This window comes from Helianthus annuus, chromosome 13, assembly GCF_002127325.2.
Source record: "Helianthus annuus cultivar XRQ/B chromosome 13, HanXRQr2.0-SUNRISE, whole genome shotgun sequence".
Lineage (NCBI taxonomy): Eukaryota > Viridiplantae > Streptophyta > Magnoliopsida > Asterales > Asteraceae > Helianthus > Helianthus annuus.
The window spans coordinates 14,535,660-14,561,989 of NC_035445.2; the positions used below are offsets into that span (position 1 = coordinate 14,535,660).

The window sequence follows — 26,330 nt, forward strand, 5'->3', positions numbered from 1 at the left end:
TATATGCTTTTCTACATTCTAATACACACCTTCCTCTCCTACAAAACCTCTCACATATTCGTTCGCAAACGCCAGAAGGAAACTTACGATGTGGATAGTGAACGGAGGTGAGCGCTTCCGCAACTAGCAATCAACAAACAGGTTTGCTTTTTGTTATGTTAAGGTTTTTACATCTTTATTTTGAACAAAGGTTTAACATGATGTTGTTTGACAACTTATATTTTAGCACGCTAAGGTTTAACATGATGTTGTTTTAAGACACTCCTCATATCAACTATATTGTCCCCTCTATCTACTAATAGCTTACGTCTTCATTTTTGTGGCCCGTATCAAAATTTCTAACGAGGCCGCTCATCCTCCATTCTCCCAAGCAATCACGTTAAGTTGTGAAGTTCCCTCATCCACATCCAATGCGCTCAAAACGCAATATTGATGGTATTTGCGGTTGAGAATTCCTTTTGTTCCATTCATCTCCCTTCTAGACAGACAATGTGAGATTTGTGTAAGGTGCCAAAGGAGTATCATTTGATTGTAAAAGAAGAAGATTTTGAAGATGAGATGCCGGCCCGTTTGTTGTTCTTATTCTTGTACATCACTTTCCAATCACTGAAGATTCGTGCTCTATGTGGTTCTTTGTTCCTATTTACCCTTGTGTGATGGCTTCTTTATGCTTTAGTTGATTGACCACACATTTGGGTTTATTACTTTGAAGAACCTTTCGTAGGCCATTTTTCCTTTAGATAACTTTCATTGATATATACAACCCCATTTTCCCTCTACCAGAACTCCAAACGCATCCGCTTAGGTACATCGACTTGTACTTGTTTTGGATACGTACGTGTGTCAACGACAAACATGCTACTCTAAGAAAAACGGTCCCTATAAAAAAATATCTCTAGAACACCATAACTCTTTTCTTTCTTTCCAAATCTCTTCTCTTCTCTTGAAAATAAAAGAGCATACTTTCTCTCATTTACAAATCAATCGCACCTAAAACCATGCTTTTGTCTTCTATATGCATACAACTAAATATACAGTTGCGTCACATTTTCAACAATGTTTATCATATTTTCAGAAATTATGATTTGTTGTCTTCTATGTGCATACAACTAAATATACAGTTGCGTCACATTTTCAACAGTGTTTATCATATTTTCAGAAATTATGATTTGATTTATAAAATATAACTATAACCTATGACTACCCGTTATTTGTTTTATAGGGTCAAGTTAATTTTATAAAGGCTTTAAATTATAAAAAGAATTTATAGAGTGACAAGTGTCCAATAACCTAAAATTAAACTCACTACATCACCACCCAAAACCTAAACACCCACCCCACCACCACCCAAAAACCTAAACCCCTCACCCCCCCCCCCCCCGCCCCGGCAAAAAAAAAAAAAAAAAAAAGAAAAAAGCTATACCTCACCAAAAAAAAACCCCAAAAAGCTAACCCCCCCCCCCGGCAAAGAAAAACAAAAAAAAAAAGAGTAAACTGCTAAAATCATCCCTGAGGTTTGACTCAAATTGCTAGATCAGTCCAAAATCAACTTTTTTTTTTGCTAAAACAGTCCCTGAGCCTAGTTTCTGTTGCTATTTCAGTCCAATAAATTAACACCGTTAGAACCTCCGTTAATGAATGGGTAAAACTGCTAAATTCGTCCCTGAGGTTTGATTCAAGTTGCTAGATCAGTCCAAAATCAAGTTTTTTGAATTTGTTAATTATAAACTTATTTAGGTATATAATTTTTCTAGACTTGCATTAATTTTTTGAATTTGTTAATTATAAACTTATGTAGATTATAAACTTATTTAGGTATATAATTTTTCTAGACTTGCATTAATTTTTTGAATTTGTTAATTATAAACTTATTTAGGTATATAAATCATTAATATCACAAGATAATAAACTTATTTAAGGCGGGTCCAGTTATATTTATGTTCGTTGAATAAATCATTAATATCACAAGAGAAAAAAATGATAAATGACAGGTTCTTAATGCATCAATACTTGTACCAAATGCATTATATATTTTCTTAAATGTCTTAAAATTTAAGATAAATTACAAGTCTACCCTAAATATATAATTTAAAGTGTTTAGTTATAAAAATATAAACAGAATTTAGCTCTTTTGGAGAGCTCAATTTTATTTGACCTGTCTTAAACACTGGTTTGACCCGAACCCGTTTTGACTCAAACCAAAATAATCCTTTTTATGAGACTTGTTCTGGCACGACATGTTGTCCGACCTCACCTGAATGATAAGTATTATTAAATAAGAAACCACTTAATTAAGTAGAAAAAATGAATAAAAGAACTTTATAATACAAATATTAAATTAAAATAACTGATAAATATTAAACATGAAATATTACGAATTAAATAAAAACAAATAAAAATTATGTTAATTTCTTAATATTTAAATTTACATATAATGTTTGTATTTTTCATAACTAAATATTGTTTAAATTAACTGTTGTCTTATTTAAATCCTTAAATAAATACTAAATATTTACATGGTAACAACAACAACAACATCAAAATAAAATCAGTATTTAAGGCTGGGCCGGTTAAATTACGCTCTTCAAAAAAGCTACATTTATATTTTTAAAACTAATTTTATTTAAATTAAATTAAGTATTATCTTATTTAAATACTTAAGTATATAATTAGTAAACATTTAATGATAATAATAATAATAATAATAATAATAATAATAATAATCAAAATAACTAACAAATAATTTTTCAAAATAACTAACAAAAGGATTTTTTTCTCTTGTAATGTTAATGATTTATATACCTAAATAAGTTTATAATCTAAATAAGTTTATAATTAACAAATTCAAAAAATTAATGCAAGTCTAAAAAAATTATATACCTAAATAAGTTTATAATTAACAAATTCAAAAAACTTGATTTTGGACTGATCTAGCAACTTGAATCAAACCTCAGGGACGAATTTAGCAGTTTTACCCATTCATTAACGGAGGTTCTAACGGTGTTAATTTATTGGACTGAAATAGCAACAGAAACTAGGCTCAGGGACTGTTTTAGCAAAAAAAGTTGATTTTAGACTGATCTAGCAATTTGAGTCAAACCACAGGGACGATTTTAGCAGTTTACTAAAAAAAAAACCATACCTCACCAAAAAAACTCCAAAAAACTAAAAAAAAAATCTAAAAAAAACTAAACACCCACCCCCACTACCACCACCACCCAAAAACCTAAACCCCCACCCCCTCGGCACAAAAAAAAAAAAAAAAAAAATCTTTGGGGTGGGTGATTGGGGGGGTTAGGTTTTTGGTGGTGGTGGATGTTTAAGGTTTTTTTTTTTTTTCTGTAATGGGCTTTTTTTAGTTGTTGGACACTTATCACTTTATAAATCTTTCTTACACTTCTTACAATTAGAATCCTTTGTATTTGATCCTAATCCTTGTTTTATATACTAAATTCTTTAAACTTTAACATGTTTGACACCAATAAAAAGTTCCTTTAATTTGTTACATCAAACATAAAAGATTATATTTACTCAAATTTTAGAGAAGAATACAGAAGAACTAACTTTAATTGGCAAGTGTTTGAAGGATAAAAACAACCAACTTTTATTTTTACGTAGAAAAGAAAATAACTCAAAAAGATTAGAAAAGATCATCATTAAAAAGAAGGTTCTAGTTGACACGTCCTTACATGCCGTTAAAAAAAAAAGAAGGTTCCAAATAGCATTAAATTCAATCTATTTGTCGAATGAAATCGACATCCATATATTTTTCGTAGAATAAAAATATAAGAAATTGATGAAATTCAATTATTTTTTTTTCTGGAACGGTTATTAGATTCAAGCAATATGAAATTTAAGACACATTCAAATACAGACTATTATAGCAAGATCTAATATTGTTGACTCACTTAGTCCACGGTTTTTAAACGCCTACAACTTTTTCATACAATACTATTAAAAAAATTACACCGTATTAATAAATGAGCATTTCATTAAATATGATATGTTATAATTGATGTTATTATAGTTATATTTATTACGTGATTACACATTTAATAATGAGAAATCAAATGCCATTTAGTCAAAAACTTTTGCCCGTCGAAATAGTGCGTGAGGTCCCGGCTGTCCCGGTTTGCACCTTACACCCTATCTTGACCTTGCATCTCCCCCATCCGGTTATCTTCCTTCTCCTTTTTCGCGTGGTTTCCCTCCTCTACCCTCAATTCCCACAGAGACTTCTGGATTTCTTCGGGGCTTAGCGGGTCTGATATTGGTCGCGGCTATCTGTGTATAGTTTAGCTAGATCGATTCGAATCCCATTAACACCCGTAGGGTCAAGTTGTATCTGTTTCGTTTGCTTTTTTGGAGGGTTGGGGAGCGGTTCGATTAGAAGTCTATTCGTCACTTTGGTTTTTGTTATGGAGGAAGACGGCCCTTGGTTGGAACCCCGTTCCAAACGCAAATCCATGAACAAAGGGCCTGAAAGAAAGATGGATAGAGGTAGCATCACCAAATTCTTTGTCACAAACCTTCCACAGGGCTGTACACCTTGGGAACTCTCGGAATTCGTTAAGGTATTTGGAGAGGTGGCTGGGGTATATATTGCTAGGAAAAAGGACAAGGTCGGAAACAAGTTTGGTTTTATCAGCTTTAGAGATGTAAGGGACGTGAAGGATATGGAACGAGCGTTGAACGGAACCAAAATGGGGAAGTCGAAACTCAAAGTGAATCTTGCTCGATTTGCTGCTGAAAACGCGACTCTTTTTAACGGGCCGGTTGACAAGAAGAGTTTTAACCCGGAGGAAACAAGTGGGGGGAATCAGGGCAATCAAATTCCTAAGTCCCAAGCCTTCAAGATCAATGGAGGAGGTAAGTCGTTCAGAGATCTCTTCGTCAAGGATAGTGGAGCTAAGGCAGCGGGTTCTTCGAATCATGCGAGGGACGGAGGTGTGGAGGTCGAAGTTTATGAAAATATTTTCGCTTTTAAAGATTTGGTGAATGTGGCAGCGGTTGGTTACTGTAAGAATGTGTCTATTCTCAATAATCTTTTCTCGTTAATGTCTAAAGCAGGGGAAAAGGATGTCACGTTCAGTTATCTGGGAGGTTTGTTTGTGCTGGTTAAATTTCTTTCGGTAGATCACTGTAATAGTTTTGTCTGTAACAATGGAATATGGAAGGATTGGTTTTCATCCCTGGATCATTGGAATGGACAATCCCTTCCGTTCGAAAGGATCGCTTGGCTGAGAATAGTTGGGGTTCCCATTCATTTAGCGGAAGACGAAGTCTATGATTCGATAGCCCGTCGCTTCGGGAAAATTGTTCATGCTTCTCAAAGATCTGTGGAAGATGTGGATCTCTCGGTTAATTGTATCGGGGTTTTAAGAGGGGATGGGGAAAGGATCGAGGAGGTGGTTTCTCTGGTCTGGAAGGATAAAAGGTATAAAGTCTGGGTAGAAGAGGTAGCAGAGGAATGGATGCCGGAAGGTATGGAAGGGGACGGGTCGGAGGTCGATTGCCCATCGGAAAAGTGGTCACAGGAGATACGCATCGACGACGAGGAAGATGAAAGGGCGGTAGAAGAAGCTCAGAGGTCAGGTAAAACAGTGAAGGTAGTTTTGGGAAATGAAAATGATGTGCATGAGTTGCATGGGGAAGTTGGAGGTCGGTCTGTGAACATTGAAAGTCTCGAGGAACAAACGAAAGAGGGAGGAAATCCCGAGGTTCTGGCGGCTGGCATTGATGACGAGTTTAATTTTGGTGGGGCCCAAGCGGTTAATAATAAAAGGAATGAGGTAAAAACCAAAAATAAAAAACCTTTTAACCTTTTCAAAGATACCCATGTAAGGAAGCCCAATGCTTCTTACTCTGCAGTCGAGCCCAGGCCCAAAAAAAGGTCAAGGGTAGAGTCAGAAGAGCCCACTGTTTTTTCTTGGCCAGTTGGGTTACAGAATTTCGCTAATCAGGGAGTTCAGTCAAGGAGTAACAGGTACGTTTCACCGGAGGTGTCTAATGAAGGCGTGGAAAAGGAATTTGTTGATCCGATTAGTCAAGGGGCTTGTGAAGATGAGCTGTCGACAAAGGTGGAGGGAGAGCCGGAGGTGCTGATAGTTCCAGATACTCAGGACTCGGGTCTAGAGAGAATGGTAGTGGGAGAGGGACTCCAAAAGGAGATTGACGCTACAATTGAATTGGGGATCAAGTTGGGTGCTGAGCTGGGTGGTCAATCCAACAGAATAAGAGAGGTTGTGCTTAATGAAGGTAAGAATGTTGTTTACTCATGAATATTTTAAGCTTAAATGTTAGAGGTATTGGGGGCCCGGTTAAGGAAAATTGGATTAAAGGATTGAAGATCAGACACAAAATTGACTTTATGGCTTTGCAAGAATCTCAAAAGGAGGATGTCAGTAGTATTAGATTCGAGAATATTTGGGGAAATAAGAATTACGGGATGGAATTCGTGGGTTCGGTTGGAAGATCGGGGGGATTAATTTGTCTTTGGGATTCTGGGGTCTTCGATCTGGAGCTGTCAATCAAGAGAAGATGTCTGTTGGCTGTTAGGGGTAAGCTTAGAGGTAGTGGTGAGCGGATAAACTTTTTAAACGTGTATGCTCCGCAAAGCACTTCGGCTAAGTTAGCTTTATGGAACGAAATATTGGTTATAATGGGAGGGTGGAATGGTTTTTGGGTCGTGGCAGGAGATTTCAATGCTGTCAGGGATGAGTCGGAAAGAAAGAACTCCGGGTTCAGAGTGGCTTGTGCAAATAATTTTAATGATTTTATTGCTCAAGCTAGCCTGTTGGAATATGATATGAAAGGCTTCAGGTTCACATGCTCTAGAGAGAACGGAAAAAAATTAAGTAAACTGGATAGAATTCTGGTGAACCCAGAGTTCTTTAATAAGTGGCCTTCTGCTTCTCTCAGGGCGTTACCATTCCTTTACTCGGACCATTGCCCTATTGTTCTGGAGGTGGGGGACAAAAACTTTGGGCCAAAACCTTTCAGGGTTTTCGATTTTTGGTTTGACAAAGAGGGTTTCAAGGAGGCTGTCGAACAAGCGGTGAGCTCTTTTTGCCCAATCGGGGTCCCCGATCTCAGCCTTACGGCTAAGTTTTCTCATTTGAGAAAGGCGTTAAAAGTGTGGAGAGATGATTATCTTAAAAAAGAAGGAGAAGAATTCGATAGTGCTTTAGAGGAGCTTGAAACTTTGGAAAGTATTATGGAGATAAGGGAGCTTAACGAAGAAGAACAATGGGTTTTCGCGGAAAATAAGAAAGTTATTCTGGAACGGGATATCAAGAAGTGTTCGGAGGCGAAACAAAGGGCTAGAGTCAAATGGGCTGTCGACGGTGATGCAAATTCTAAATATTTTCATTCTCTAGTAAATCTCAGGAAAGCATCTAATAGCATTCCGGGGCTGGTCATAAACGGGAGATGGGAATCGGATCCGGCTAGAGTCAAAAAGGAGATCATGTTTTACTTTAGATCCCGGTTTAAAGAAGAATGGGAGGTTAGGCCTTTGATTTCGTATGAGGGAAATAAGACTTTGGGGGAGGAAGAAAAGAATTTTTTGATTCAAACCTTCTCTTTAGAAGAGATCAAAGTGGCGGTTTCGGAATGTGGTAGCGACAAAGCCCCTGGTCCGGATGGGCTTAACATGAGGTTCATTAAAAAATTCTGGCATCTTTTTGAAGAAGACTTCTTGGAGGTGTTGAACGCCTTTCACGCCAATGGTGAGTTCAGTGTGGGGAGCGGATCGTCTTTCATCACCTTAATTCCTAAGCTTAAAGACCCTGTGGAGCTTAAGAATTATAGGCCGATAAATCTTATTGGTATCATTAGTAAGGTGGTTTCCAAGGTGCTTGCCAATAGGTTAAAGAAGGTGATTGGGTCGGTGGTCTCTGAATCTCAGTCCGCGTTTTTAGAAGGGAATTTTATTTTGGATGGTCCCCTCATGGTCAATGAAATCCATCGTTGGGGAGAGAAGTGCAAGAAAAAAGGTTTTTTCTTTAAAATTGACTTCGAGAAAGCGTATGACAACGTGAACTGGAATTTCCTCATCGACTCTATGTCCAAAAGGGGATTCCCCGACCGTTGGTGTCATTGGATCAAAGGTATTCTCAAGTCGGCGCGATCTTCGGTGCTAGTAAACGGCTCTCCGACGTTCGAATTTCAATGTTTCAAAGGTTTAAGACAAGGCGATCCCATTTCCCCGTTTCTTTTCATTTTGGTGATGGATGTCCTTTCGTCGTTGATCGATAAAGCTAAAGAGGAAGGCATTGTTAAAGGATTAAAGTTACCGAACGAAGGGCCATACATTTCTCACTTATTCTATGCGGACGATGCCATCATTTTGGGGGAGTGGTCGTCAGAGAATATCTCAAATATGGTGCGAATTTTACGGATTTTTCATGTATGTTCTGGCCTTAAAATTAACCTTGATAAGTCGAGTTTATTTGGGATGGGGGTGAATGCAGAAGAAATTGGGGGTTTGGCTTCGTCTATTGGTTGCAATGCGGGTTCATTCCCGTTCAGTTACCTCGGAATCAAAGTCGGTGCCAATATGAACCGGGTGGAAAATTGGAGGGAAGTGTATAACATTTTTGATGCCCGGTTATCTAGGTGGAAGGCCTCGCTTCTTTCAATTGGGGGGAGAGTGGTTCTCATTAAATCCGTTCTCGAAAGCCTCCCTAATTACTACTTTTCGTTGTATAAAGCCCCGTGCAAGGTCATCTCGGATTTGGAGGCCAAAGTTAGAAGGTTTTTATGGGGAGGGAATGAGAGTAATAAGAAGATGCATTGGGTGGCATGGAAGACAGTGACGTGTCCGAAGAATAAAGGCGGCTTGGGTTTATATAATCTTAGAAACATAAACGTGTCGCTTCTGTCTAAATGGGGGTGGAGACTCAAAGTGGAAAGAAAAAAACTGTGGGTGAAAGTTGTGGAAGCCATTCACAAGACCAAGTTTAACTGGAACTTCATCCCGTTTAGATCTTCAATGGGAGGAGTGTGGTGTAACATAGCAAAGACTATTGCCAAAACCTCGATTGAAGGGATCCCGTTAAGAGCTTTTTTCAGAAGCAAGATAGGAAATGGAGAAAATACGGCTTTTTGGTTGGACCCGTGGCTATGTGATGAACCGCTCAAATTAAAATATCCAGAATTATTCAAGATGGAAAAGGAGAAAGGATGTAAGGTGGTTGATAGATTAAAGACGAGGGAGATGGCTGGCGGTTCGGGATCGAGTTATGGTTGGGTTTGGAGAAAAAACATTTCGGATCAGGTTGAAGTGAACGAATTGGTTGATCTTTGTGGTAGACTGCTCCATGTCCAGCTGATCGATAGTCCCGACAGTTGGGAGTGGATTGGGGCTGCGGATAAAGCCTTCAGTGTTCGGGCTGTAAAAAATTTACTTTCCTGCAGTGGCCAGCAAAGCAACAGTTCTCAGGTTCAGATCGAGGAGTGTAAGTGGGTTCCGGGTAAAGTAAATATTCTTATGTGGAGAGCCGGTCTTAACTCGATTGCTACGGCCGAAGCTTTGAGATCCAGACACATTGATGTTCAGGAAGATGAATGCGTTCTGTGCAAAGATGGGGTGGACTCGGTTTCTCACATTTTTTCGTCTTGCCTGATTGCGACGGTGGTTTGGCAACATATTAGCAGGTGGTGCAAAGTGAAACAATTATTCTTCTTCGATTTCAAGGACGTTGCTAAAATTCACGATTTTGTGGGATTAAGCGGAAATAAAAAGGAGGCTTTTAAAGGTATCGTCAGGATCGCTGTGTGGTGTTTATGGAAAGCAAGGAATAAAGCTAGGTTCGAAAACAAGGAAGCTAGAATTGAGGATATAGTCAATGAGGTGAAAGCCTTAGGTTTTTTATGGTTTAGTAATAGAAGTAAATGTAAAAAGATAGAGTGGGATCATTGGTGTAAATTTGTTTTCATGTAGTTTTGGTTTGTTGGCGGTTGTGCCCCTCGATTTGTAGGTGTGCCGTTTGTTTAATGAAGTTTACCTTTCAAAAAAAAACACATTTAATAATGAGAACTTAATTGTTAATGCCTTATTATAATTGATGTTATTATAGTTATATTTATTACGTGATTACACACTTAATAATGAGAAGTTAATTGTTAATGCCTTACTACGTGATTAATGAGAACTTAACTATTTACTTTTAGAGTTAATTACTGTTTTTGTCCCTGTGGTTTGTCAAAAATCACTGTTTCAGTCCATTAGTTTAAAAATTGCGATTTCAGTCCCTATGGTTTCACTTTCGTAACCATTTCAGTCCCCGTGGTTTCACTTTTGTAACCATTTCAATCCATTATTCTGTTAAATACAGGGACTGAAATGGTTACGAGGTGGACTGAAATGGTTACGAAAACGAAACTACAGGGACTGAAATCGCAAGTTTTAAACTAATGGACTGAAATAGTGATTTTTGACAAACCAGAGGGACAAAAACAGTAATTAACTCTTATTTTTATTACGTAATTAAATCTGTGATGCACAATGTTACATGGTTATTATAGGTTGATTGGTTAATGTTTTGTAGTACATTTATATTTAATGCATGATTAGACATGAAATATTAGGCCTTCCGTGAAATATTATATATTTATGTTTTATTTTTTATTACAGTTATGGTTAATACGTAATTACGTAATCACTTTGCAGGCTTCTACATAACACTATAATGAAATCACATAATCACGTAACAACTATTCAAAATCACGTAATAATACATAGTCAACTATTGTTACGTAATTATGTATTGATACATAATCAAGTAACATTACACTTGTTTCAAGAATATAATGAATATTATGTACTTGCTCATAATCACGTAACGTTGCAAAATCACGTAACATTATATCTTGTAAAATATTTTTTAAATTAAAAAAACTATAGCAATAGTCTTCTGAAATTAAAGAGAATGAAATACTCGTTAATACGATGTAATTTTTTTGAAAAATATTGTGAAAAGGTTATAGCTGTTTGAAAATTGTGGAGAAATAGGTTTATGAGTCAACAATATTGGATCTTCCTATTTTGTCGTTTCCCCACTTGTTTCCATTGTTTTGTGTCACATGAATTCTACATTTAGGGACCACCTAATCTCAACCATTGGATTGCTTGATCAAAGGCCCAAAACTTTTCATATACTTCGCACATTAAGGGATTCTTGTACATGGTCCTTATTGTACATGAAAGCCGAGTTGTACGAAGTATTTAAAGACAAGGGTATCGTAGGAAGATCCAATATTATTGACTCACTGACCCACTTCTCTCATGATTTTCAAACGGCTATAATTTTTTCGTATAATATTGTATTAATGAACATTCCATTCTCTTAAAATTGAGTAGTTTATTGCTATGGTTTTCTTAATCTTTAAATTTTTATACAGGATAAGTGATTACGTGATTAATTACGTGATTAAACATTCAATATGATTTTTTAGAATTAAATATATTATAGTTATGTTTATTACATAATTACACATTCAATAACGAGAACTTAATTGTTTATGCATTATTATGTGATTAAATCTGTAATATACGACATTGCGTGGTTATTATAGGTTGACTGGTTAATGTCTTATATTATATTTTTAATTAATACGTGATTAGACATGAAATATTAGGCCTTCCGTGAAATACTTTTTGTATTATATGTTTTGTTTTTTTATTACAGTTATGGTTAATAAGTAATTACGTAATCACTTAGTGGATTTTCACATAAATAGTATAATGAAATCACATAATCACGTAATGTGTATTGAAACTCATGTAATAATACATAGTCAACTATTGTTACGAAATTACGTATTCATACACAATCACATAACGTTACACTTGTTTCAATAATAAGATGCATGTTATGTAATTACGTACTAGCATGGCCGGCCAACCCTTGTCATCGCTTAAGGCCCAAATTTTCATAGGTCCTGAAAGGTTTTTATAAGCTTATATATATATATATATATATATATAGTATATGCATCCATTTATTATGCATAAAAATGTTGGTAGTGAGTGGAAAAAAACCATCTCAAGATAATGTAGAGATCTCAAGTTTAAGGCTTGACTCTAGCATCAAGATCTTTCATTTTAATTCATTTTCCCTTAACCAGAATTTTGGGCCTAGTTGTTTATGTCGCCCATGGCCGAATGTTTTTTAAAAAGTTATAGGAGACACCCCTGCGTACTGACGTAATGTTACAAAAGAGTAAAATGCCCGGATAGTCCCTGTGGTTTTGTAAAATAATACCTATAGTCCCCAACTTTTGGAAATTACACCGGTGCTTTCTGTGGTTTGACGAGTTGTTACTCGGATAGCCCCTAAAGTGGATGTCCGTTAGTTTTCCCCGTTAAATCTATGTAAAAAGACAAAATTACCCCTTCCTTTTATTAAAATATAAGAAAAAACTAATTAATCATTTAAATATCAATTGGGCCCCACAATTAATTATTAATTATTAAATACAAATATATAACACCCCACCCCCACCCCACCTTTCTCTCTCTAAATCTGTGAATCTCTCTACAAAACCACCACTACCACTACCATGCCACCACAAAACCACCGGTCACCACCACCATACCATACCACATCTACTAAACACCACCAATCAACCACTGTAACAACCACTATCACGACGCCGCACCACCACCACTGCACCACCTCATCCCTGAACCCCGACCGCCGCACCACCTCCACCCTAAACCCACCACTGCCGCACCACCTCCACCCTAAAAATATAACCGCCGCACCAATTGAAACACTCCAAATTCTCTCTTTAATCTCGCAATAACCCACCCAAACAATCTGTATACATAATCCCCACCCCTTTGCTCGTCACCCCTTTTACTCCTCTGCAGATTTTATCGGTGCAGCTGAACCATTGAGAATTGAGTGCCTGCTACAGATTTTAACCATATTTTCTCCACAGTGATGTTGGATCTATGTGTTGTGGAAGTTGAGAAGCAACACGCACGGTCGTGGTGTTCTTAAGACTGAGAAATAAAGAAGGGGATGAACAAAGTGGTTCGACGGGGTTTGGTTGTTGTGGAGTGAGGAAGAAGGTGGCAGGGGGTGAGGGTTTGGTCGGCGATGAAGGGGCGGGGTGGGTGTTTGTTCGGCGGTCAAGGGGTAGGGTGGCTATGGTGATGGTGGGTGTGGGTGGCGGTGAAGGTGAAGGTGGGTGATCGGTTGTTTATAAGGAAGGGGTAAATATGGTGGGCTTCATACTTTTAATAATCTATATTTTTTTTATCTTTAAAAGGGAGGGGTAAATAAGTAATTTTAGATGGACTTAATGGAGAAAACTAATGAACATCCACTCCAGGGACTATCCGAGTAACAACTTGTCAAACCACAGGGAGCACTGGTGTAATTTCCAAAAGTTGAGGACTATAGGTGTTATTTTACAAAACCACATGGACTATTCGGGCATTTTACTCGTCACAAAATCATGTAACGTTATAGCTTGTAAAATAAAAAAATTAAAAATGAAGAAAATTAAAGAAATAACCTACAAAAATTAAAGATAATGAAAGGGGAAATACCATAAAAAACCAACATACTTTTTATTTTTTTCCTCATAAAAGTCCCTAAACAGCTTTTTGAATATAAAAGTCCCCCCAAAGGTTAAACTTGAACAAAATTGTGAATTATTTTTTTACTTATTAAAATCACGTTAGAAAAGAATTGAGATGTATTAGTGTTTAAAATTGGATATATGGTAAACCAAAGTATGTTTAACGTTTGTCTATCTTTACCATTTTAAATTCAACAAATTGATAACAATAAATATTATTCAGAAAACAATACAATAAAATTTACGAGGTTGGATGACATAACTCAAAATAAAATAAAATAACAAACAAATAAAATGGTATGTATATATTTAAAGTCGTTAAAAGTATAACATAATTTGTCAAGTAATGTTTTCTTGATTTCATCCGATCACAATTAAGAGATTTCTTTTGTTAAAGTTTAAAATTTTTAAGGGACTTATATGAATAAGAGTAGAAAGTATGTTGTTTTTGTATATAAAAAAATGGTTAGAGGGATTTTATGAGACAAAAAAGAAAGTATGTTGGTTTTGTAAGTGCAAAAAAAAGTGGAGGGACTTTTATGAAGCAAACAAGAAAGTATGTTGGTTTTTTATGTGCAAAAAAAATGTGAAGGGACTTTCATGAAACAAAAGACTTTTATGAGAAAAAATAGAAAGTATGTTGGTTTTTATGATATTTATCTATAATAAAATGCTCATTAATACAGTGTAAATATTTTTTTAAATATTATCGTTTGAAAAAGTTATAGTTATTTGAAAATCGTGGAGAAAATGAGTTTATGAGTCAACAATATTAGATCTTTTTATTTTGTCTTTTCCTCACTTGGTTTCCTTGTTTTGTGTCATGTAAATTCTACATTTTGGGACCACCTAATCTCAACCATTGGATTGCCTGATCAAAGGTTGTGTGTTCACCTACACTTTGCACGGTAAAACACTATAAATTCGAATTTTAATAATTCAAATTAAGATTCATCGTTGATAATAAAATACATGCTAATAATTTTTCAATAACACTCATGACTCGTACTTTCTTTGCTAAGAACAATCTGACTGTGACGTAGATGTAACTCCGCCTAGACCTAATCAACAATAAGTTAATTTTTATTCTAACCAAAATATTGTAAATTGTTCTTAAACAATATAAATGAAATGAGAGACATAAAATTAATTCTGTATTAGAGTGAGATTACGCTTAGCAATAAAATTGAATTGAAAATTTTGAATGTCAATTAATCAAATTGATAGTATGGGTTATTATCGGCTAATGAGTCCTATTTTAAAATATTACGAGCATTGTGTTCACATTAAAACCAAGTGAAATAAAAACATTGAAACTAGGGCTGGCAAAATAAACCCATTAACTAAATTTTGGGTCAAGATGACATTTAAAATAACAGTTTGGGTTATGTTGGGCCATAAGTAAATTGTTAGTAGGTCAAGATGGGCCAAAGTATATTAAACATAATCACAAGATGGGTCAGGATGGGTAAGACATTATCACCTAGCAGGTCAAGATGGGTAAGAACACGCACAGTTAGGGTTTCTCAGAAAGAGCAACTACAAGACCGATCTCTCTCAATCTCTCATCATCCTCCTCCTCTTTCACGCGGCGAGTTCTTTGAACGCGAACCTGTGACTACCGTAATTCCATTGTTTCAGCAGGTTTTCTCTATCTAGGGTTCATTCGTACGAATCTGGTAAAAAATTGTGTCCGTTCACTTCGTTGGAAAGATTAATCAAGATATTCTAAATTTATTAGTATCATTCTTATGTTTATGCTTATAATTTAGGAGTCGAATATTAACGGGTCAAAAAGGTAGTTATATAGCCTTCTGCATTTAACAATAGTAAAGTGTGTTTTAGTGTGTGTTTCTCTTGTTTTGTCCCTGCACAGAATCTGTGCATACTCATTTGTTCATACTAAAATGATCCTAAAGTGAATAATGATATAATTGGGTGCCATCAGGAGAGTTAGTGTTGATATAATTGCATACATACAGATTGAGTTAGGATTGTTTAATGGATAAAGGATTGCTGTGAATTTACATTAGAAACTAATTCGAGTTAAAACAGAATAGTCCATTGCAGAATTATCCGCTGTAGAGTTATCAGCCGCAGAATTAATTACATTCGCACCGTTTAAGTCGCACTTATGTCTGAATTATCCGCTGTAGAGTTATCTGTCTGCAGAACTTAGAATCAGTCTACATCCGTTAAATTCAGTCCATTCGCTGCAGATTGACAACAGATCCGTAAAAATACAGAAGTACATCCGCTGAATTCTGGTTTATTTGCAGATTGTCTTTTTGCTGAAATAAAGTTCAGGCTGATATGATTCATCCGCAGATTTAATAAATCTTGTACATTCCCAGATTTTTTATTTTTTAAATTTTTTTAGTTTTTTTTAATTTTTTTCGTTTTTTAATTTTTTTAAATTTTTAAAATTTTTAATTTTTTTTCGTTTTTTAAATTTTTTTATAATTTTTGTTCATTTTTTATATTTTTTTCAGTTTTTATTATTATTGACGTATTCTCAATCCATCCTGACCCATACCCATCCTGACCCGAACTCATCCTGACCCAAACTCATTCTAACCTTCTTCTTTCTTTTACCCATCTTAACCCAAACTCATTCTAACCCAAACCCATCCTGACCCAACAACCAATCCAATCCAACCCATCCATTTTACCACCTCTAATTGAAACCTTGATTAAATAATTAGGACATCATTTGTTAATTTTCTTTTGAAACTTTCGTTTAGCATAAAAAATGTTCTTTAACAGAAGACAAGGGAAAGATAGGCGTGGTTATTGGCACTAACTCAAGGTAGCTCATTTGATAGAGACACATGCTCTTTTAAAGAGAAGGTCTCAGGTTTAAAACTAAGCAATGAAGAATAATTTAAAATTATTGGTGTAGAGGAATATAACTTCCCATTAAAAAAATTAGCATACTCAATGCTAAAAACATTATTCTTTAACGGAAAGATACTTGTGTTAATTAGCATGACTCAACGCTAATAGTTAACCAAAAGGCAACTGAAAAATTCTTTTTAACAATTAAGACATATGCCAGTGAGGTAGTGGTGGAGTGGTTGGGAAAAAAAAGTTGGTTTTCCTTATAACCCATGTTCGACTCCCACTCTTCCCATTATTTTATGCGGCATCCAGGTGAAGGGCGAATGCGGGTGGCGCCGGTTCGTCTTGGATGGGAGGCGAACTTTTATCGATTATTCCAGTGTCGTGCTTTCGGGCGGGTGGAGGTCAGGTTTCCACGCATCTGGGAGAGCCAAGGGGCTGACGGTGGTTGAGTAGTCGACCTTAGCCACAGCATCCGATGTTACGGTGATTGACACATCATTCCTTGCTGTTAAAAAAAACAATTAAGACATCTCACAATTATAATATCTAGTTAGAATTAAAATTTAAGAAATATTCTTTTCAACAATCAAGACATCTCACAATAAACACGTGAGAAATTTGTTTCAAATCGAAGGTCTAAAAAAGATAAGCGATTTGTGTCATCTTTAGAAAACAATATTAATATGTCCATTTGTCAAAGAGAAACATTAAATAAATACTCTTTTTAGACCTTAACCATACTAAGCATCATCACTAGAGAAAATAGGACCCATTTCTATCCTCTTTTAGAAAGTTATATCAACGTGTCGAGTTTGCCTACGAAAGCATTCAATAATTACTCTTTTTAGACATCCGACCATATTAGAGCATCAACAATGCATCACCGAAGATACAAGAGATTTGTATCCTCTTTTCAAATATAATATCGACGTTTCATTTGCCTACGAAATCATTCAATAAATTTCCTTTTTTGTCCTCGGATCATATTAGAGTATCACAGCAACGCACCGCAGAATACATGACGGATACGAATTCTCTTTTAAAAAATAATCTACATGTCTGGTTTGCCTACATATGCATTCAATAGATACTCTATTTAGACCTCGAACCATATTTGAAGAGGGGCGCCTCTAGTACAAAATTAGTTTTCGGTGCAATGATTATGGTTTTTTAGAGAGTAATAACAAATAATAGGGCATTTGTTGGTGCTTTTTAAAAAAACGCCATTAAATCTCTAAACAGCCCGAATAAATCAATAATAGAAACCACAAGCCCGAATAAATCAATAATAGAAACCACAAGCCTCCACAAGCCTTTAGTACAAAATTACTTTCACCATCAATAAATCAATTTTATGCATTAAAAAAGTTTAATGGTGCTATGTAATCTATTTTATGATGTTGTATTAATTTAGTAATGTGTTAATGTTGTTATTTGGTGCGTTAACATACGACAGATTCATATATTTGGTGCGTTACCAACAACTACTCTATTTAGACCTAGAACTTTGTTTGAGCATCAGTAATGCACCGAATAGCAAGTAATGCACCGAATAGCATACAACAAATTTGTATTTTCTTTTACAAAAATTATCAATGTGTCCCATTTGCCTACGCAAGCCTTCAATAAAACCATTTCGAACCATATTAGAGCATCAACAACACACCAAAGTCCAAGAACCTCCACGTTAGACTTTTCTAGCAAAACTCATGAGAACCCAAAAACCCTAGTGACCTCACCTGCCCTCCCTCTCTCACCGAAAACCCTCCATCTCCTCCAAGGACCATCTGTAGACAAGGTCTTCATTAAAAACCGATACCGATTACGTCATTATCCTCTCCATATGACGCGGCCTCCTTTTGAACGTCCAAAAATTAAAAACTCGATTGCAAAAGGTCATTATTCTCTTATGTTTTTTACACATCATATAAGTTTGTCGTCTCAAACGATAACGATATGATGTGGTGATAAAATGTCAAACTTAAAAAAAATAGGTTTATTGTTTAGACTATCGGGTATGGGGCGTGGGTTGGGTACAAACTCCCAAGTCACCACCCCGGGTGGGCTTGGGTTTCGACGTGGCCCCTTGGGCGGGGGTTTCAGCCCGGGCGTTGGGCATGCCTAGCGGTCCTCCGTGGCTGGCTCTCATTGGCTGGGTTGGCTAGGTCATAGCGGCTATGTTTAACATTTAAAAAATAACCGTTTGGCCAAGCCAAACGGTTCACCCAGGTCACTATAAAACCCCCCAACCCCACCGCCTGTCCACATCGCTACACCAACCCTTCACTCCACCTACCCGAACCCGCTACCCACACACACTTGATAAATGGCCTCTTGGACGCATGAGAAAGAGCTAGCACTTGTCATGAGCGTCGTGGACGCGATGAAGGGCCGCCAACCACGTGAGACCCGTTACTGGCCGAAAGCTTTCGCTAGCTACCGGCACAACGTGGGGAACGACCGGCACAATTTAAAAGCGTGCCAACACAAGTGGCGCGAACTACGACCGAAGCTCGACCGTTTTAAAGCCTACTACGACAGTGTCCCGGGCGGTGATATAAGTCACGAAGACCGGATGGCGGTGGCCAACATCGAGTTCCGGGGCAAGGAGCGGAAGCCGTTTGACAAGCTCGCCCTGTTCGAAATCTACCTAACGCTTTAGGCTTTTTTTTTTAAATTTTGTAAGCTTTTTTTTGTAGAATTTTGAGGAAATTTTAATAATAATTTTAGGTTTTTTTTTTAATTTTGTGTGTATTTTTTAATTTTAGGTTTTTTTTTTATTTTTATAAAACTGGCCAACCCACGTGGGCTAGCTACGCTCCGTCATAGCGACCCAACACGTCACTCACCAGCCGGGGATTCGAAATCCACGTGTCAACCCATGTCCCAAATCCCCATCCCACCAACTCAAAAACAAATCAATAAATACAATCCTGATCTTCACCAATCATTGATTTGGTTTACCTGCATGGCTGTGAGACACAGACAGACCTTGTAAAGCTTACACGAGGATCCCTCTTCTTTCTCACACTATGCCACCCAAAGCTTCGTTTCTCTCTCTAAAACACTCGATTCAACGGCTGAGATTGTGATTCTTGCACCCCACGATCGATCTAACGGCTGATTCACTTCATCAAAATTACTCAATTTTGGTAATCTTTATGAACTGGGGTTTGTTTGATTTCTTGAAAGTTTCATCTTTATCCGCTTTTCAAATGCAATGTCTGTGTTTTCTGAAATCTTGAAACACATGATACCATTCTTTTTGAGGTTTGCAATTGTAATTGTTTAAAATCTTGGACTGAAACATCATGGGCCCCATTTGTAATCTGATAATATCATGTGGATCCCATTTTTCTCCATGTTTCTTTTGTGTTTATTGAGGATGATGATGATGAAGAATTTGTGTTTATTCCATTTTGCTTAATTCGGTAATATTTCAAGTAACAAAAAAGGTTTTTATGTTTACTAGAAAAAAGGGTTTTATTGTACTTTCCCTGTTAGCCCATACAGATTTTGTCTGTTTGTTTGTTTACTCAAGTGTTTGGTTGTTTGAATTTTAATGTAGAACAACTGGTTTGGGAACACAATTATGCCTGCAAATAAGTACAACAGCAATGGCAACACATCAGTCCCATCGAGTCGTATCGAGAGACTTTTACGAGAAAGAGAGCTAAGAAAGAACAGCAAAGCTTCAAATTCTAATGAACCAAACACTAATGATGGCTTTGAGTTTAGTGATAATTTGGTTGAACAATATCTAGAAGGTGCTTCTGCTGCGCGCGACAGTTGGGAGAAACCGGATGGTGGACTGTTTACGCAGCGCTTATTGGTTGTTGCTAACAGACTGCCTGTTTCTGCGGTTAGACGAGGTGAAGAAAGTTGGTCGCTTGAAGTTAGTGCTGGCGGGCTTGTTAGCGCGCTTCTTGGTAAGTTTTTTAATGTTTTTTGTTCTCAAACTTATCGAAATCAGTTTAATTGGTTTCATTTTAACGTATTGAAGGTGTTAAGGAGGTTGAAGCAAAATGGATCGGGTGGGCTGGTGTAAATGTGCCCGATGAGCCCGGGCAACGAGCGTTAACTACAGCATTGGCTGAGAAGGTACCGACCGTGTTTCAAAATTTGCATAAAGAGTGTTGGTTGATGTTAACGGTTATGATAAGTTATTGTTATTGCAGAGATGTATACCGGTGTTTCTTGATGAAGAAGTTGTGCATCAATATTACAACGGCTATTGTAACAACATATTATGGCCTCTTTTTCATTATCTCGGTCTTCCACAAGAAGACCGTCTAGCAACAACTAGAAGCTTCCAATCTCAATTTGCAGCGTACAAGAAAGCGAATCAAATGTTTGCTGATGTGGTGAACGAGCATTACGAAGAAGGTGATGTGGTTTGGTGCCATGATTATCACCTTATGTTCCTTCCAAAATGCTTAAAAGATCATAACAGTAACATGAAAGTTGGTTGGTTTCTTCATACACCGTTTCCGTCTTCTGAAATTCATAGAACATTGCCTTCTCGTTCTGAGCTATTACGCGCAGTTCTCGCTGCTGATCTGGTTGGGTAAGTTTTTATTTCTCAAAAAAAAAAAAAAAAAAAAAAAACCGTTACTAATTCTAAAAAAAACGTAATATGATATGGTAACTTAGTTAAATATTTTTCAGTTTCCATACGTATGATTATGCAAGACATTTCGTTAGTGCTTGTACTCGTATACTTGGACTCGAAGGTACTCCTGAAGGTGTAGAGGATCAAGGGAGGCTGACGCGTGTTGCTGCGGTAATTTTTAATTTAAATTGTTAGTTACATAATTAATCGTTTTCTCTGACGTTTGTTCTTTAACTGGTGGAAATACAGTTTCCAATTGGTATAGATTCAGATCGTTTCATTCGTGCGCTCGAGAATCCACAAGTGCAAGAACATATGAAAGAACTAAAAGAGAGATTTTCAGGGAGAAAGGTGATGTCAAAAGTCATTTTTTTTAAACATACTTTTCATACATTGGTTAGCAGAGTATTCGTGGGCCCTGTGTCACGGTTACAAACTAAGAAAGAATAAATTACGAACCAAAACATGTCAAATTTCTTGCAACGTTTAATCTTGTTACAGGTAATGTTAGGTGTTGACCGACTAGATATGATCAAAGGGATTCCCCAAAAGATCCTTGCATTTGAGAAGTTTTTGGAAGAGAATCCATATTGGCGTGATAAAGTGGTTTTGTTACAGATTGCCGTACCAACAAGAACCGACGTTCCCGAGTGTAAGTTAATAAAAATTTGATAGTTTCAGTTTTTAATGTTGCTGATATATCTTTGATCTCCCATTATGCGACTTTTCAGATCAGAAACTCACGAGTCAAGTCCATGAAATTGTGGGCCGGATCAATGGAAGATTCGGGACACTAACAACGGTTCCAATTCACCATCTGGTTAGCAATCTGTTTTCTAGTAAAAAAACTTTTCTTTCTTAACAAAATTAAGTTTGTGTGTGTGTGTGTTTTTACACTTTACACACCCACTGATCTTGTTGTTTATTTAATATTGAAGAGCATTCTGATATGCATGCAGGACCGGTCTCTTGATTTTCAAGCTTTATGTGCACTATATGCGGTCACCGGTACTAATCCATACCTCTCATGATTGATTCTCTTCATATCATATAACCAAAGTTGAGCTTTACGAAATATGTATTTAATTTTACTTTAACAGATATAGCAATTGTCACATCTTTGAGGGACGGAATGAATCTCGTCAGTTATGAGTATGTGGCATGCCAAGATGCTAAAAGAGGGGTGCTGATTTTAAGTGAGGTAACTGTATACAGTATATAACTATGTGTGTGTGTGTGTGTGATCATTCATTTTGTGTATGTGTAGTTTGCGGGAGCAGCACAATCCCTTGGTGCTGGGGCTATTCTTGTTAACCCATGGAATATAACCGAAGTTGCAGCTTCAATAGGCCAAGCTTTGAATATGAGCGCTGAAGAAAGAGAAAAACGCCACTGCCACAACTTCTTGCATGTCACGACCCATACTGCTCAAGAATGGGCCGAAACTTTTGTCAGGTACAAAAATGGCCAGCTTCGGTAATGGGATGATACTAGTTTTTCTACTAACACGTCGAGTCGGTTTTGGCTCGCATACATTTCTTAAGGTACAAAATGGGCAGGGTGGGTCCCGAGTCAGGTTGACTGGCAAACATTTTTTTTTCTTTTTAAAGAGTTAATGCATTAGATAATGTTATTACAATAATAATCTGTTCATCAATAAAAGACAATTTAGTGACTTTCGATCCATCCTAAAGTAACAGTTGACTTTTGACTTTAATAAGGGTTTGACCTATTCAAATGCTGACTGTTGTAGTGAACTGAACGATACTGTAGTTGAAGCACAACAAAGAATAAGGCAAGTTCCACCACCACTGCCAGTTGAAGAGGCTATCGAGTGTTATTTACAGTCAAGTAATCGATTAATCATACTGGTAATGCTGCTTGTGTTGACTTTACTTATCTTGTGTTGACTTTTCTCACGCTTGACATCGGTAAACAACCACAGGGATTCAGTGCTACATTAACCGAACCAATTGATACTCCTGGTAGACGTGGAGGTGATCAGATCCGTGAAATGGATCTTAAATTGCACCCGGAGTTGAAAGAATCACTGATGAAGCTTTGCGATGATCCACATACAACCGTTGTTGTTCTTAGTGGAAGTGATCAGAGTGTATTGGATGATGTATTATTCCAAATCTATGTATTAGTTATTTTTTAATCATTTAACGTGTTCATTTGACGATGTTGAAGTATTCTGAATTTCTCAGAACTTTGGTGAGTTTAACATGTGGTTGGCGGCTGAGAATGGAATGTTTCTGCGATCCGCTAAGGGAGCATGGATGACAACTATGCCCGAGCATTCAAATATGGAATGGGTCGACAGTGTAAAGGTTCTGCTTTTACCTTTATATGTAAATATTTTCGACCCGTTTACTTATAAATGGGTTGGGTTGTGTTTATCCAGACGAACCCAACGTTCAGCGAACAGTTCGTGAACCGTTTGGTGGGAAGTTCGTTTGTGTCCGTTCATTTATTAAACAAATGAACATGAACAAGAAATTTTGTTCGTTTATATCTTCGTAAACGTTTGGTAACGTGTTCGTTTATGTTCGATAGTTCGTTAGTGTTTTTCGTTTTTATATTTTACTTAAATACTTCAAAATTCTGACAAATGAAATATTTAGTAAGTGTCAATGTATTTTATATTCTGTTCATGAAGGCTTGTTTGTGTTCATTTGTATCCATCTGTGTTCATTGGCGTTCATTAACGTTCGCTGCCTAAAATTAACAAACACGTCCATCTCCTTAGCAAACGAACACGAACATAAAAACTGGTTCGGTAAGTGTTCATGAACAGTTCTTAAAAATTATATATTTCTTAACAAATGAACACGAACAAGGTCGTTCGGTTTTTTTGCAGCCCTAGCCTAAACTATTTGAGATGCATACAACCTCCTAAATCGTTTTTATTCAAAGATTTTGATTATTTTTTTATAGTTATTGTTTTATAAATCTTTGTAACAGCATGTCTTTGAGTATTTTACTGAAAGAACACCGCGATCACATTTTGAGCTTCGTGAGACATCACTGGTATGGAATTACAAGTATGCAGGTATTTCGACATGTTTTCATGATCCTTTGTTAAAATGTTGTGTTTTTTTGGTTGCTTGTTTTGATGGAAATGCGAATGCAGATGTTGAATTCGGGAGGCTTCAAGCCCGAGACATGCTGCAGCATTTGTGGACCGGCCCGATATCTAATGCATCTGTGGATGTTGTACAAGGTAGCCGATCAGTTGAAGTTCGAGCAGCTGGTGTAACTAAGGTTACTTCCCTACTTTGTTTATGATTTAGTATGTCGGATTTGATTACAATTTTTCAACAACAATCTAGTTTTCAGAACATTATGCATAAAAAATACACGTTGATGTACTTTCAACCCATTTTCTTTTAAGCTAATTCTTTGATTCCACCCGTTTAATACGTTAAAGATAATTACATAACGTGAATCATAGGTAAATGCATCGAATTCTAATCCATGGTAACAATCTTTTACAGGGTATCACAATTGTTCGTATATTGGGCGAGATAGTTCATAGCAAATCTATTTCATCCCCAATTGATTATGTCCTATGTATCGGCCATTTTCTAGGGAAGGTAAGTTTTACACCTATCTCTGCACATATACATACTATGACATCCGGCCTCTCAAATCAACCAATATTATCTGTTAGGAATTCACGGTTTTCGTTTTTTGGACTTCTACCTAGAATTACTCCCCAAGCACGCATAACTGTAAAACTCTCCTCTCATCCATAGCCAATGTGCCCAAAACCCGTTGGTATTATTTGAGGTCGGACAATCTTTATATGACATACCCCAACATCTGTCTTGTTCACAACCAATTTCAGACACGGACACGATAACACGACACGGCCTTAATAGGTTTTGTGTTTGACCTTAACAAGTTTTGTGTCTTAAACAAGTCGACATGATAAGACCTGTTAATTTTCGTGTCTGAACAAGTTAAAGACATGTTAAGCACCCATTAAGACACGTTAATAATTTTTATTAGAAAATAGGATATGGGGTGGGAGTTAAACTGACATACACGACCTCACAATTGAATAAAACCCAGCGCATCTCACATTCTCCCTTCCTCAGTCTCTCTCAGCCGCATGCCCGTTGCCCGCATCTCACAATCACATTCACAACCCTCAATCAACAGGTTCTTGTCTTATCAAACAAGTTCGTGTTTGTGTCTAGCCCCTCAGGTCATCGTGTTGTGTCTAATATGAGCCCTGCAGCCAGCCAATGTAGGATTTGCCTAGAGTCTTGCATATACACATGTCATAATTTTGATTCAAGATTTATATGTATACTTTTAGGACGAGGATATATTCACCTTTTTCGAGCCAGAGCTTCCCTACAACGGCATGGGTATTCCCCGACCCAAACTAAGTGATGCTACAAAGGGTCCCGGAGATAAGAAACACTCTAAAAGTGGGCCGAAAACGTCTCAGAAGCAGCAACGACCTCTTCAAAGTCCACATAACAAACCAACAATAAACAATAACAGGAACAATGGTTTTGAGAATGGTGGAAAACGGTCATCATCGGTGGCACCTGACAAGGTGTCATGGAATGTTCTAGATCTTAAAGCAGATAACTATTTCTCGTGTGCCGTAGGACGGACCCGGACAAACGCGCGGTACCTTTTACCAACATCGGATGACGTGGTTTCGTTTTTGAAAGATCTTACTCAAGCCTTTTGAAAATTAATTAGTTGTATACACATTTGTTAGATTGAATGGTGTTTGTTCCATTACTATGATCGATCATGTGTTGCAATCCTAATGTGGGGCATGTGTGAAGGCAGCCAGCTAATGGTGTTATTGTTTTGTAAGAATATGCATGCATGTTGGGGGGTTGTGATTTGAGAGTGCTCATAATTAATGGTGAGAAGATGGATGATCTGTTTTTGGGTTCGTGTCAATTGTAGATTTGATCATCTTAAAAAAATGTACATCTTGTCTGCCCATTTTTTCTCTGTGTCATGGTCAAAGTTAATGCATTACTTTATTTTGAAACACGCATAATATTAAATTGTGCTAGACTTTGTTGCCATCTTTTTTGTATTTGATAATGATCAACCTTTACAAAATAGTAAAATGTGGACCCTTTTGTTACACCAAACGACTTGAAGACGCAACCACATCTTTTCTTGCGCGCTTGGTACTGCTAGGCCAAACGCCTTTTGATTGCTGATTAACCAACACACGCCAGAGGCATTTAAAATTTCAGACTTCTTTCCGAAAAAAGTTGTATAAATT

General features: G+C 36.9%; 1 protein-coding gene across 4 annotated transcripts; it reads left to right on the plus strand.

Moving 5' to 3' along the window:
* LOC110897517 (alpha,alpha-trehalose-phosphate synthase [UDP-forming] 1) lies at positions 1-25,985 on the plus strand. Of its 4 annotated transcripts, none has more exons than XM_022144265.2 (18): positions 1-141; positions 20,012-20,372; positions 20,447-20,544; positions 20,622-21,010; positions 21,112-21,226; positions 21,305-21,406; positions 21,557-21,707; positions 21,787-21,875; positions 22,015-22,063; positions 22,156-22,256; positions 22,323-22,510; positions 22,809-22,926; positions 23,001-23,180; positions 23,266-23,388; positions 24,023-24,110; positions 24,192-24,322; positions 24,556-24,654; positions 25,386-25,985. In XM_022144265.2, the coding sequence occupies exons 2-18, from the start codon at positions 20,036-20,038 to the stop codon at positions 25,770-25,772; spliced, it is 2,745 nt and encodes a 914-aa protein (XP_021999957.1). In that variant the 5' UTR covers positions 1-141; positions 20,012-20,035; the 3' UTR covers positions 25,773-25,985. The 4 variants fall into 4 exon arrangements, with proteins under 4 accessions (XP_021999957.1, XP_021999959.1, XP_021999958.1 ...); XM_022144267.2 differs by having other exon boundaries at positions 87-107; XM_022144266.2 differs by lacking the exon at positions 1-141 and adding an exon at positions 19,391-19,595.
* Positions 25,986-26,330: the final 345 nt, after the last annotated feature.